Source organism: Thunnus albacares, chromosome 21 (genome assembly GCF_914725855.1).
Source record: "Thunnus albacares chromosome 21, fThuAlb1.1, whole genome shotgun sequence".
In the NCBI taxonomy this organism is placed as follows: Eukaryota; Metazoa; Chordata; class Actinopteri; order Scombriformes; family Scombridae; genus Thunnus; species Thunnus albacares.
In genome coordinates this window covers 26408548-26424237 of record NC_058126.1, presented here as the reverse complement: position 1 = coordinate 26424237, position 15690 = coordinate 26408548, and the positions used below count along the sequence as shown (strand labels likewise).

Below are 15690 nucleotides of genomic sequence, written 5' to 3'. Positions count from 1 at the left end.
TAAAGGAATAGTTCAACACAATGGAAAATTTATATTTATTTTCTTTTCTTTCTTTCAAAAAAAAAATAATGTGGACTCTCAGATTTTCCCTGTGTGTGTGTGTGTGTGTGTGTGTGTGTGTGACCTGTGCAGTGAGGAAGACTTTGAAGTGCTGGCTGTAGGACAAGATGGGATGCTCAGAGATCTTGTTGAGGAAGCGATGCAGGGCTCTCTTCCTGGTCTCGATAAAGTCGTCGTTGAAGCGCTCCACCATGCCTTTCATCACAAACTTCTCTGGCAGAGGCTGAGGAAAAGATCCATACATTGTGCTCAGTCAGAGAGTCAAACAAAGGCAGCGTGCCATGATGCTGATGCGGTTCCACAGAGCCAGTATGGTGTCAGTTCCCTTTCATACAGGGAAGTAAAGAGTGGATAGTGGACACTGAGCATTTAGTAAGAACATGTATACCGATTCTCTTCCTGTTCTTTTGGCTTCTTTAATTCAGAGCTCTATCAACTTCTGTCATTTGTGTGGATTTTAAAAATAATCATAAATTATTTCATCTTTATATGTATGCAAAGCAGATATTACACATAAAGCAATGTAATATAAAAGTGTATCAGAAAAGCTAAGTGTTAAGACTCAACTCCCAAATTATTCCAGAGCTCCTGGAAAAGATATTTGTTTCCTCTATTCTCATCCCTTCCTTCAGCATGAAAATATGAAAAAAAACAAAACAAAAAAAAAAAAACAGTGCAGGAACTGGAGAAGGAGCCTAGTTTGGCTGTATTAGAAGGTATAAAGTCTGTGTAAGGACTCAAGGGGGGGACGTGTAAACACTATTCCAGAATTTGAGAGGTGGATAAATGGCATTTAAACACGTTTACCTTCCACTACAGCCCTGCTTATGATCCGAGTGAAGGACCATTCTTAAGACCATTTCTTCTGAGTTTTATATATACTAGCAGTAATGTTAAGTATGTATGACTTGTGGTTGAATAATTCAAAAACACTGTTATGGGCCAGGTGGCAAACTATTCCAAAAGGAAAATCAATTAAAAAAAGGAAAATGAGATACCACATTGACTGCCTTCCAACCTTTAATATGAGATGACATATGAAGTCACTGCAGCAGCCCACAGATGAGCAGAACAGATGATGTGGTGTGCGGATACATACGTGGACTATGAGCGTTGGGTAGTTTTCTTCCAGTCTACTTCGGAGCCAAAGGAAATCCTGGTAGCGTCGGCGTACCTCATACTCACTGGAGTCAAACTCGCTCCGTGTGGTCTGGAGAGAGAATCCCAAATCATTACCAAGCCACCATGCACCTTTTTAAAGAACATGGAGTGTTTCCATATACTGTATACATGCTAGTATTCAGATGTTACACAGATCTGAACCTGTATTCATCAAGTGTCTCTCAGAAACTCTCCTTGGAACTGCACCGAAAGTTAAACTGGGACTAAAACACTTCAAGTACCTCAGAGTAGGACTGAGATATATTGATGAAGCTTCCCACATTGACTTTCAGCAGGGACGTTCTTGTCTCAAAGTAAAACTTAGGATGAAATTCGGAGTTTTCCTGATGGTTGCTGATAGTTATTTGGAATATTAAACAACTGGAACATTTGAAACGCAACCCTAACCCTCGGCCCCATCCTGTTTACCCTCTACATGCTCCCCCCTTGGATGTGGCATCAGCAGACATGGGATGTCTTTCCATTGCTATGCTGATGATACCCAGCTGTACATCAAAACTGCCCCAAGCCCTTCTGCAGCCAGGTCACACCTCAGCACCTGTCTTAACCCTTATATACTGTTCATATTCTGACCCTTGATAGTATGCAGTGGGTCATTTTTGACCCGGCTCAAGTATCCCTTTATAATTCGTCCTTACATCAAATTTTGAACCACAAATGTATTTTGCGTCTATATATATATCCTTCATTAATGCTTCAGGGAGCAGAGTTTTTCTTTAGGTTTGACATTATTTGTTTATAGAGAAAATACGTTCACAATCATGCTATATTATGATTTCATGTTATCTAAAACAGGAGAACAAAACAGGTATAATTATTTCTATGAATTTTATTGAGAGTGAAGGATTCAACTTCGACTTTTGAATGGTAGGTTCCCACCCGGTGGGATCAAGCTGTAAGATTTTCTCACAGTCAAAGGAATAAGAGGTGTGTGTCCTGGTCACACTGTAGTTCAGTGATAACATCCTAACACAGCAGCCTCTCTTAAGTGGCTGAAGTGTTGATCACACTGGACTGCATCAGAAGCAGTGTCACAGTGTGCTGAACTTCAACAGACCTCACTAGCATTTGGTGCTGGGGCTGAGAGTAGAGTACTAATGCATGCACAAAACTTATTTTCAGACTTCTCCATTTCCATCACATCCGTTAGGTTTGCAGTTAGGCTCTGGTGGGCTGAGGGTTAAGAGGTTGACCATGAACCACAGTGTCCACAGTTTCATGGCAGGCCAGACCTTTGCTGCATCTCACTACCCATCTCTCTCTACCCCTCATTTCCTGTAAGTGAACAAATAAAGCCCCAAATGGCCAAAAACTAATTATTAAAGAAAACAAACTTTGTAGAACTTTGCAGCATATATGCAAAAAATTATGCTAAAATGAATAAATATCGTACATGTTATAATGATATTCAAAAATATTCCACTTGCATAGTAAAATGTAAGTAAACATGGACAAGCCAATGAATTGGCCTAAAAAAAATTAAATATTAAAAGAGTGGGGAATGATTGGAATTATCCCAGTTAGTCTTATCCAATCACATGGTTTACTATGCTTATAGTAGAGCTGTGCTGTTTGTTTTTCCATAACCTCAGCAACAATCAGCACTTTATCTGATGAGCTGTAGGAGTAGTCACAGCTGTGTAATGTTATGAGGACCTCAGCCTCTGTGGGGAAAGCATGTCTTGTCCTTGTTGGTAGAACAATTCCACCCAGCACAAGAAGTGTGCTCAGTTTTTAATCACAATGCTAGCTTTTAAATGAGGTGATTGTCATCAAAGGTTCCCGCAAAATATCTCCTCCCATGATTGTCTCTGGCTGACCTCCATGTCCTGGCAGCTCCTCACAGTTAGGAACCCCTGGAGCTCTCCTAATTATCACCAAAGTCTGAAGTGATTTTCTAAGTTTCTAAGTTAAGGGGAAACCACTTATTCACACATCAGTGTGTTTCCAGGTGTTGGGAACAACTATATGTGTAAAAAGTTGTGTTAAGTTTTTTGTGTCTCCAGAGTGAGCAGGTAATGTCACTTAAGTCAAAGTAGGACCAAATATGCCTCTGACAAAGTTTGGTCAATTCAGACTTTCTTTCAGATTTCTACTCTGAAATGCTTGATAAATACAGGCCCAGTTCATTTTAAGAACTTGTTAAAATGGGTCAAATCAGTTAAGTCCCCCTCCACTAAAAAATGTGTTTTTCTTCTTGTTCCTACAGTTGGATGTTTGAGCTTTTCCACACAGAATGATGTATGTGCAGAGTTTATTTTCACATTCATCTGCTGAAAGTGGAAAGTTTCTCTCTTTTTGTGGAAAAAAATCATATTAGCCCCAAATTATTATTGAAAATTGAGTATTTTATACACATCTTACAACATGCCTGGAGGGGATCTTTAACATATTGTATGCATATAAACATGCAAGGCCTCCTTCCTCACCTTAGTCACTACTCTGTACATGATGAAGGTCTCGATGGCAGTGACATGGCTCTCTGGGTTGTCAACAGTGATGAAGAGGTCTTTGGTGTTGGCATCCTGCTGTTCCTCGTCCTCCTCCAGTCGGTACTGGTTGACCATGGAGCTGGGAGAGTTGGGCATTGGGTCTCCATCTGCCAGGGATGTGTTCTGGACCAACAAGACAATGTCACTGTTAATCCATAGTGACTTTTACAACAAGCAAAAGCTCTCCATTATCCAAACTACAAAACAAGAAATAGAAATACAGTAGCTATATAGAGGATTTGAACTTCTCTCTCAAGCTGTCTTGTTTCACTCTTTACACAACTACTACCTCTCTCTATGATGGCAGGCTTTTCACCCTGCCCTCAAGTGTAGCCATTCCTCTTAGTATTAACTAGTTAGTAGTAATGTTACCACTGATTTGCTCCATACTGTTTTTCTGACACTAGATTTTCTGCACTTTTTGCAGGTAATCATGATTGAATTGCAGTTGGGCAGGCATGGACAAAATACATTCATACAGAGTACATACACTTTAGCACATGTTTAAACAAGGTTCAGGAGCATGTAAGGAAGCTAAAAGAAACCTAAGGTATTGGAATAGGTATCAGGAGATGTTTTTTTTCTTTGCAATGATTTGCGTCATGGCAAAATAAGCTTGAAACCTTCTATCACTTATTGTTCTTGGATCTGTGAAAGCAAGTTGTGAAGTCAAGTGACATTCTCTCCAGCTTTGCTTAACATTCACAAATGGCTTCACCTCATCAATCATGTTGAAACACACCCATAGCAACCTCTGTTAGAGTTTTACAACCTTTTGGCTGCAATGTCATTCTACCCTTAGTTCTTCCTCTTTAAAAAAGTGTATTGAATGTGTTTGGCCCAACTTGTAAATCTGCCTCTCAAGCTCAACAAAGTTTCAGTTTCAACCCATAAACTACCAAGAGCAAGAAGCCTGTTTTCCAACAGAGGGTTCAGCCATTGGAAATAAATGATCTGCTGTATAGCACGTGTTTGAAAGGCTAGAAATTCACATAGTAGGTCACATATCTCAGTCTTTTTTTTAATTATTATTCTTTTCTATCCCATCCAATAGTGGAGTTGTCGGAACATCTGGAACAAGGTCAGTGGACGAGCCAAATGCATCCATCTAAAACCTTGAATTATTACTAATGAATGCTGTCCATTTAGATACAGCTGAATATGTGAGGATTCTGAACACTGTTAGCACTTCTTATCCATGTTGGTTAAATGTTATGCTCAACAGTTCATTCTTGACCTTGGAAAAAGCAGCTAACAAGGCAATTCCAACTCAAGGTCAACTCACTGGCTTGTTGTGTCACACAGAATAATAGTCTGAAAAAATATTGTGTTGATGAAAACTCTGTGATTAGCTCCAAAACAAGTGAGTGGACCTTGAGTTAAGACTGTTTTGTCATCTGCTGTTTACAAGTTCAAGAATGAACTATCAAGGTCAGGAAATGAAGACAGCAATTTTGATAAGTGATTAACCCAAAGTCATTTATCAAGCGAAAATGCCAAACACTTGTTTCTCAAGTGTAAGGATTTGTTGCTTTTTACTTTTTTATAACGTTACAAATTTAATATTGTTGAGTTTTGAAGTGTTGGTCAGACAAAAACTGCAATTTAAAGAGATAACTTTGGGATTTGAGGAACTGTGATGGACATTTTTCTTTTTTTTCCCTTTTCATACTTTATAGACTAATTGCCAATTACAACTAAACACAAAGTACAGCTGAGGCTGATGGGAATATTATTGGTTAATGATGAAATACCTGCAAAACTAAAGTACTGGACTCATCCTGAGGGGAGCATAAATGTGTACTAAATTTCATGAAAATTCATCTAATACTGTTAAGACATCACTTAAAACCAAAAATGTCAACCTCATGGTGCTGAAAGAACACATACTACAAGCGTTACTGGAGTTGTGACCTCTGTTTATTATGGGACTAATGTGTCTCAGTTTCTGGCCCTCATTCTATCTGTCTGTACACAATTTCATGACAATTTCAGTCTGGACCAAAGTAATAATTGTTACTTGCATCCCTTGACTTGTCACTTTAATAAGAATATAAAAGTATATCACCTGCTATAATTATCACCACTATGACTGCATCCAAATACTTAAAATACACAACATTTAAGGAGCATATTTCATCATTCTAGAAGACTGCAACTGTGAGGATTTTCAGAAGTTGGGATTTTCAACAGTGATACACTCAGCTTGTCTTTGAGGACTAACTCTGAACGCCATCTGGACCCTGTGGGCGCATTCACAATTTGCAAACCTATCCAGATGGTGTGTGGGGTAAGAACTCGATTGAGGATAAATATGCTCAGTACAAAAATTGGACTGGATTAATCCCTAGTTAGTCCATCCACCTCTCTCACACACAGACTGGACTGTACAGTACATTCAATAATAAAGAGTGAAAGTGTTGCCTTTGTCAGAACTGAGCTGTCAACTCTACAGCAATCCACAGCAGTGACATCAATTTGAGAAAAAAAACTTTGATTCCCGGATCAACAACATTCTAAATGGTAAAAAGGTCAAAGATCAGCAGTAATAAAACTCATACAGCTTGAAGAAATGTTCATTTTACCCAAATAATGATTATCCATTATGTATAATATGAATAACATCTTCAGCACTCCACCTAGTGGTTAATTTAGGTTACGTTACAGTAAGCCAAGCCATTTCAGACACATTACTTACAAGATTTACTTATGGGGCTTTTGACGAGCAGTGACCTCTGCTGGTACAAGTGGTAATGACAGGATATTTGATTCTATTGATATCACTTCCAACATCAAATTCCAAACAAAATATGATCGGGAAAGAGCAGGGACAAGAAACAGACGATTAGTCGGCTAATACTTTGAACAGCACTTGACCACACACTCAAATGCAATTCAACATTGTGACATTGTCTTTTTCAGTCAATAATAAAAAGATTTTGGGAGCGATTCCAGTGTGCTGACATTCCAGACTATTAAACATAAAAATCATTCATTATGTTCATATCATCCAATTATTTGGTCTCTACAATTTTTGTTAGATTGAATAATATATAAACATTTGAAATTATTCACCAGATAATTCCACAGTTTGACTCCATATACTGAAATAAGACTGCTTTAATGTGTGCAAACTGAGTTTTAAAATGAAATTTCCTTCTATGATCATCATCACCTGATCTTAACACAAACATGTTTTCAGGCAATAATCCACTTTAGGCTATAAATATAACTAAAAAAGTAGGCTAAATTCTTCAGTTTTATGACTCTTGACTTGATAAACCGCCTGATTCATAATTCATACTGCTCTATTATATGTGTTGCCCCTCCAGTAAAATAAGTGAGAAGTGCAACATGTCGAGGGCTTTATAATCCAAAATACACTTTTGCTTTGTTCACAGTTGTAATACTTTTGGAAACTATTTTCTTTATATAGGCTAAGTTACGTGAGGTTTCCAAGAAAAAATTATGGTCTATGATCACGCTACTCTACTGGGGGGGGGGGGGGGGGGGGGGCATTACAACAACAGCTAGTCCACCTCTTTGGTCCAGACTGAAATATCTCAACTATTATTGGATTGATTGCCATGACATGACTTTGATGATCCTGACAAATGAAGACGTATTTTCATCTCGCACCACAACAACAGCAAGTCAAAGTTTTCACTTATAATATATTAGCACAAAATTCTGGAACAAATATTCAGCTGACTTTGGCGCCTTTTCATCTATCACCAGCAGCTAATGGTGACATACTGTACTGTGTGTGTGGTTCATTTGGAAGCACGGGCCTTTTCACAGTGGACTTTATGTTGTCACATTCAAATGATCCAGTTTATGCAAACAGCAGTGAACCATGAGCATTAGTGTGCTGCTTGCAGGTCTGTTTCCTGTAAAAACAGCTGAGAAGCTGCTGAGGTCAGCAGAGGTTCCAGAGCCCCGCCCCCTGCTCCGCTCCACACTACAGCACGGTGACAACAAACATGTGATGACTTCTCTCTCCCAGATAGTCTGCTTATCATTTGACCATGCATATGCTGCATGGAGTACTCACTCTGCCTCCTTTTCCAGGAACCACAAACAAACCAAAATGGCAACACATGCTCTGCTTTTAACTGCAGAAAACTGAAGTTAATTCAGACCACAGTATGCACGCACTAATATCCACAACTAAATTCTTTGTGATGAGCTCGCCACGAGACTGGTTGTTATGGTAACAGCCTGAGGGGAGAAGGAAGTAGCGATTTCTACAAGATTCTGGGGTCCACAAATGTCATCGTATGCATATGTTACATTTAACAACATGTGAGACTACCTGAGCCAAATGTATCCACAACTAAAAATAACTGTTATTCACAGGAAAAACTGCTTTGGATCATGTAGCAGCTCAGTTGTTATAGTAACTGTGTTAATGTGTTTCAGTACAAGAGGAGGCGAAAGCTCCTGGCTACATTTATTTCATTTAATATCATGTTTGACTAGAACTAAATGAGCTCTGGCGTCAGGAGTCACTGAGCAAATTCAGCTCTGCAGGAATGTTCAAAAATCTTGAAAAATAACGAAAAGAAAAGAAATGTATGTAACTGTCATCTTCAAGACTGAACATCAAATCTAATCAAAATGAATTAAAACTCATTTAATTGATACTCTCTGAAATTAAATTGTATTGAACTGAGAGACAAAAATCCAGCTCTGTGCTAAAAATAATAGTTCATGTAGTTAGCAACAGTTTAGCATATTTAGAACATGATCTTGCAGCAGATCATGTACACTGTACACTGTACACTGTTGTTTATTCATCACCACTATGTATGTATCATTACAACCTGCTGTCTGTCTCTCAGTGCATGAATGAGTAGGTAAGATGTAGGAGCAGGTGTGCCAATATCAAAATATAATGACACAGTTGGAGACAAAGAGGGTTTGCTGTTGTCCTCATGTTGGGACACGTCTCAGTGTAAAACCATACTGACACCACTTATCAACAGGAGAAAAGACAGACTGCGTTTGATTTTTTTTCTGTGTAAGTCTGTAGTCAGTTTAACCATGGTTAGGTCCATGTCAGCATCAGTACTGTTGCTATGGCTACCTGCAATTTCATTCACTGTATCTTGCACACTGATTTAGAATTGTGGTTAAACTATTTTTCCAGATGTCTTCATATAACAAACAAATCAAACCGAAAGCAGTGGGAATAAGTGAGTGACAGCTTTTCTAATATAATTTACAGTAATGAGACTTAATGGAGTGAGTTTGCAGTATATCATCTATATATAGTAACCATGTTTGAATTTGTCTTTTTTTTGTCCTCTATCTTCAGGGATGGCAATGAATGTCTCTCTAGTCCAACACTTTGATCCAGACGGAAATATCTCAGCAACCACAGGATGCATTGCCAGGGGATGTTGTACTAATGGTTCCCACTTTAGTGATTCTCTGACTTCCTCCAGCGCCTTCATGACGTTGACATTTGTGATTTTTAACCAAATGTCTCAACAGCTGTTGGATGGATTGCCGTAAAAATTTGGTTCACATTCATGTTCCCTCAGGATGAAGTGTAATCACTTTTCATCTAGTGCCGTCATCAAGGCAACAATTTACTTTGTCTAATACTTTGGTTTATAACCAAATATCTACAAAACTCAGCTGCACTTTGTGCTAATTAGCAAATGTTGGCATGCTTACAAGCTAAATTAAACAACGGGTTGATGATTTTTCACGTCTGTCTTAACAACAGTTAGGAGCCCAAATGAACACTGAAATTGTTTTTTCTTGCCATAATGATCCCTCCTGTTCATACTGACCATTAGAAGATCCCTTCATAATGCACTTACAATTACAAAAGTTTATCTGAAGCTAATATAAAGCTTCAAATGAGTCAAATCAAGTAGATATCTTTCAACGTTACAGTCTTTTTAGTGCTAAAGTCCCTCTTTTTGTTACTATACTTCCACCGCAGCTCAACAGGGAAACACTGTCTGAGGAAACACAAAGAGGGAATTTGATGCTAAAAAGACTGTAAACGTGGCAGATATCCACTTGATCTAGTCAATGTTTGTGATCACACCAGATGGCTCTCCGCTTGGCTCCGTTCCGCTAAACATACGCACTTCGTCTATTTTTGACGGAAGCCGCATCAAGCTGCACAGAGCAGATCAAACCGGGCAGGACGTCAGACACGGTAATGGCATAGAGCATCCAATCAAGTTTCAAAATAAAACACCCCGTGAAGATCGTATGTCGCATCACTACATCAACATGACGTCATGACTGGTGGCACCGGGCCAGGCGTCAGCCGGGTCAAGAGTGTCTGAGCAGATATTTGACACCATGGACAACAAGAGGTTCATCTTGTGAAGTGGAAAATCACAAGATTTTATGACAGCAACACTGCCAAACATGGCTGATGACTCTTAGTTTAGTTCCTTTAGCATCCAGAGGTTAATACTCCTTTTTAGACTCTCTCTATGCATTGAAAATGTGTTCTTTATGATAAACTGTTAACAAGTGTGGAACTGAAGTGACAGCTATTCTAACTCTCTGTATCTATGATATAAACTAGATCTACATTATTAACATAATAACTGTTAATCACTGCCTGGTTATAGTGATTAGTATATCCAGGAAGCTAGCACTGAAATACATTCACTGAATATATTTATATGCATCACATTTAAAGTATGTTAGTTCTGTTTGTTTCTCTATCATAGTTAGGCTACGTGATTTGGGTAGATTTTTCATATACATTGTAATCTTTACCTTAATGTCAGTGTTTTCTTCTGTATCTTTCACATACAGAAGCTCAGCGCACCGTCTCTCTACAAGCCTGTCTAACTCTACCAGCATATTGATGTGTATGTAAGTCTCTGAGGGGAAAAAACAGCTGTGCCTGGAAGTGCCTTCATGGAAATAGAAAAGGCCAGTATCACAGTGAGCTGGGCAGCACAGCTTCTTTACAGGTTTGAGGTTAAACCTGCGGCAGGTGAAATGACACACCCTCCACTCTGAAGGACGCACTGATCAGCCTGTTTTTTTCATACATTTTTACTAAAGCCTGACCTAGATATGTACTGAGCAAGACATTATGTAGTTTTTATCATATTACTATTATGTCATTTACATAGAATGAGTGTCACGCTACATGTTAGCAACTCATTAGCTATCGTTCACACTACTGGCAAACCATGACATTCACTGGCTTGGTGGCTAACTGGGAACTAATTTAGATACAGTTCAACTGTAGCATTTTATAGCGTCTGTCAGCGTTATACTGACAAGACAGGAAACGACAGGGCCGCTGTTCATTCACTTGCTAGAATTGTCTAACTAATAATAAAACGTAAAACTAAATTTGTCAACAGGCTTCACACCACTCCACTGCTGTGCTGCTGATGAGGAAGAGGAGGAGGAGGTGCTGACTGTAGCTTACTGTAACAAAACCAGGCTGTCAGGCTTATTTAGTGTATACAATTATGAGCGGATATGCTTTATTATCATTCAACTCATGTATTTCACTCACAAGTAAGCACCTTGTCATGAAGACACGAACACAGACTCTGTTCTGCTTTGTCAGGGGCCAGCTCAGCTGTGATGCCTTCAAGTGAATTGAGATTAGTGTGTTGCCAACAGCTGAGTTGGCTCTGTGGTGGACAAACTACACAATAGCAACTACTACTGGTAATAAAGTTACTTATGTTACTTATCGGCCGTGAAAACATCAATACACATTTATCTGCAGTTAGCTTCTATTAGATGATAAAATCGGCCCGCTGATGTATCAAAAACTTTCCAAGAGCCACCACCGTTCCTCCTGTCATGTTATTTTTCCAACCTGGAATCATAACTTTACAGTAGTAATATAATCCTCTCTACAACTAACCGCTTGGGTATTGTTGAAATGTAAGAATTTCAGCACCGATTCCAAAATGATGGGCCTATTTTTTCTGATATCTCATTTGTATAGTATGAATATGAACACAGCAACTGATTCATAGATTAGTCAAACAATAAAAGTCATTTATCAGGCAAATCTGCCAAATATTCTCTGGTTGCAGCTTCTCCAAAGCCATCCTCTGTTTTATATCTTTATAAACTGCTCTGAGAAACTGTAATGGGAATTTTTCACCATCTTGTAATTCATAAATCATACTAAATAACCAACAGATTGATCAACAGTGAATGTGATTATTAGTTGCAGCACTATCTGAAACAACCTGTTCACGAGCTACTTCCTGCAAATACTGACTGACACTGTTGTTGTGGAGTAAAGAGGGAAGTTTACAACCACAGACTATAAAAGCTGTTACCAGTCAACATTAGGCTAGTTTCTTTTTAACATGACCACAATCTTTTCTTAACTTCAGGCCAAGCAGTGTTAGCTGCCTAAACTTAACAGACTGAAGATACATGTGATACATCCAGTGAGTGGCAGGTCTGGGCTTTTGCTAATTTTGTTCATGAGAGGTCAGAGGAGAATGGCCAGACTGGTTTTAGCTATAGAGGAGCATCTCTGAACACACAACATGTGGAACTTTGAAGTAGAACTAGAGCTACAGCAGCAGAACACCAGGTTCCACTCCTGTCACTGGTTGAAAAACCACATACTGTAATCATACTAGTGATTTTAGCTTGATGGTACTGATCATACTGTGGGTGAAACTAATAAATGTTTAAAAATAGTGAAACATGACCATCACAATAACCTGGAAAGCTTCAAATAACTTGTTTTGTCTAAGAAACAAAACCCAAAGACATGCAATTTAATTTCCTATAACATTTACTGTTTGTTGTTGTGTTGTTGTATATTTTGATTATAATGAATCTAATTATCTGACTAATCATTTCAGCTCTAGATGTTACTTGAATAGGTGCTTTTATTTTGACATAAAACCCTCAACAATCAGCAATCATCTCTGACTGATCACAGAGCATCTTCACATGTCAGGTGATATTCCAAACAAGCATCTTTACATCTTCTGCCAGCCAGGAGATGACAACACAGTTGCTGTTGACAACAATAATGCACCAGAGGCCTGTACTATGAAGCAGCGAGGTCACTTCAGGTTTAACTCTGGGTTTTCAGTCCTATAACGCTGGTTCACTTCTTACCGGGGTTCATCACCATGGTAACTTACTCTGGAGCAGGTTAACTTCAGAGGACTGGATCACAACCTGTCAACACTCCAACCACTGACCAATCAGTCATCATTCTTACAAGATCCCGACATGGACAGAAGTCCTGAGTTACAATAAAGTGACAAGTAAAAAACAGCGATATATATATATTTCTATAGGTCAGTGGAAACATTTTATCATTCCATGTTTCTATTTCCACTCTGGTTTTAAAACAGAGCTTCTAACAAACAGAGAGATCGTTTACAACACTAAACACATGATGATGATTTTAGCTGCATTTTAATAGTATAAAGTTTATTTCTCCCTGGAGTGAAGCTGACAGTGATTTTACACTCTGATTCCATCACTGCAGCTCAGAACAACATGAGACAACTGTGTGATGATAACTGGAAATAAAAACTAAATATTATCTTTTATTAGAGAAGTAATCCACACTGTTAATTGGCTCCTGTGATTATAAAGCAACATTTGGGTCAGTTAGACCTCATCACTCGTTAACTACTTTTCCACTCTTTGCTTCAGTAGCAGAAACAGTCTGATGTTATTTTTAAGTTTCTTTTTTTTATGTGACATATTCAGAATGGTCACTTCATTCATGGTTCTGATGATGTCGCTCGTAATTAACAACCCTTGCCTCTGTAGCTGGATAGTAAAACCACAGGTTGACTGAGTAGGTTGATAACCAGCTTCATAGTACTGGTTATCTGGACGGCCAATGTTAGGCTCAGTGAAGCCAGATAAGGAAAAGATATCCCGGGTATGTTGAACTTGCTTTGTCGTACAGGCCTCTGGTTTACAAGGTAAAGCAGCCCTGCGCATGGTTGCACATTGCATTGGTGATACACACTACGGCCCTTTACATTCATGATTTGTGAGAAAGTAGAATGAAACTGCTGTTCTCTCTGTTTTGATTGAGCTTCCCTCAGTTCACATTTGGCACTAAATCAACCTTAAAGCCCTCACACAGAAATACATGTGGATGTATTAAATCACAATATGTTATCTACAGTAGGTCGTGAAGGCTATGTTCTTTTGATTATTATTATTATCAACACCATTTCTACCTTTTTAAACAAATGTGTGGTTCAACATTTATATCTACTATCTCTGACTCCTGTGATCAGATCACATTTAGACTTGGAGAGCTATGACTGCTCATTTAAAGAACAGTGATACATGTAACTTGGCAAGTAGTTACAGAATTTATTCAACTTTAAAGTCACTGTGAGGAAAATAATGTCACACCAGACATCATTCAGAAATTTCACAATTAATAGTGCCCTCTATTATGAGCATAACACATGGCCTATAAAACATAACTATTGAGAATTGTAAACTCTTAAAACGTTTGATTCGGCATCTGCACCATTAAGCACTCAATCAATAGCATTTTAACTTGAAGTTCAAGATCAAATTCGTTTGCTTAAAAACAGGTTTTCAACAGGTGAACCAGTCTGAGCTGAAACTCTGTTGCAATCCACTGCAAGTGTTGATTGTTGTATTAAAGTCAAACCGAATTGAAAAGTCGAACCTTTAGGTTAGTAAAATCTCTGAAGTACTTGTCTATCTGGTGTAAAGCTTTGAAGTTAAGCAAACAAACATCAACTTCATAGAAAACTAAAGGGAGTTTGGCGTTTGTGTTGTAAAAAGCAGTAAAAGGCGGATGGGACAGTCGGGTCCTAAGGTCAGCTCATCAGCTGATTCCTTCTCTACGTCACTAGGAGCACTTCAGACTTCAGAGTGGCACAACCTATAAAACAACAGTATGAAATAGGCTGTGTGTTGTTCTACATGCTAAAGGTAAAGCGGCTATGTCACAGCCAGTCAGGGTCAGATCGATCCACGTAGCAAGAAGAGCGATGTTCGTGTTTGCAGCTGAGAGATTTTCGGACAGTTGTTCTTTACCTTGCTGAAAACCTCCAGGTCTTCGTCTTCGTCCAGGTCCAACATGTGTCCTGAGAAGTCCGCAGGAACCGTCTGTCCGCTCATCTCACTCTCCAACTTTCTCAATGAACTGATACAGACATGAGAGGTAAACTTCCCCGACAACTTCAGAACTGCACAAAGACACCGAGAGTAAGCGAGACCGCTACTTCCTGTGGTCGGTTTCACAATAAAGCTGCGTGTCGACACGGCGGGAGGTCGCCGCTCATTCACTCTCTCACATTCTGAACGACCTGAAGACTTCTCACCTTTCTTGGACGTACAGATGTTACAGTAATCGGATGACTGTCGTTAAATGAGCATAAAAAATAGACAGCAATGCAAAATGTTATAGATTTGTTTTATTTTTCAATTGTAGCCAACAAACTGTGGTCAGAACAGCAGCGTGCTGGGAAATACACAGTGGAAGGTGGACAGTGTTCCAAAATAAAGACAAAAAAAAAAAGATTTTGTTAAATTTTTTCATCGTGATTTCTCATGATCATGATTTTTTCCTTTTGATCATGTTTTATATACTATTAAACAACAGTTAGTCTGAGCCATGTAGAGAGATGTCATTTTGAATGTACTTCTATACATGCTTCACTTTAAATGTTCACACGTGTGTGAGAGTGTGTGCCAGCATCTCTTTGACATCCCATTTAATTAATACTTTGAGTTTTTAAGCAAAACATCATTATAAATGAGTTAATTTTCACAAAATAAATTTTGATATTTATTCTTCTGTATGTGATTCTCTCATCTTCAGTCTAATTATTCAAACTTTTTCATTGGAATTTTCATTTTTTTCTTTGATAGGTGACTTCAAATATTCGGTATGTAGCCTTTGCCTTTTGTGTGTTTCTTTAAATGTATTTAATTGGTCTATTAGATATTA

General features: G+C 38.5%; 1 protein-coding gene across 3 annotated transcripts in view; it reads right to left on the bottom strand.

Annotated features, from left to right (window-relative positions):
- Positions 1–15209, bottom strand: part of snx7 (sorting nexin 7) — a 47771-nt gene extending 32562 nt beyond the window's left edge. For 2 of the 3 annotated variants that reach the window (XM_044340283.1, XM_044340284.1), the window contains exons 1-4: positions 14775–15209; positions 3672–3857; positions 1160–1270; positions 125–283 (exon numbers count right to left, since the gene is read on the bottom strand). In XM_044340283.1, the coding sequence (XP_044196218.1) occupies positions 125–283; positions 1160–1270; positions 3672–3857; positions 14775–14858 (540 nt within the window). In that variant the 5' untranslated portion in view covers positions 14859–15209. The remainder of the gene's footprint in view (positions 1–124; positions 284–1159; positions 1271–3671; positions 3858–14774) is intronic. The other variant, XM_044340282.1, reaches the window with a different exon arrangement.
- Positions 15210–15690: the final 481 nt, after the last annotated feature.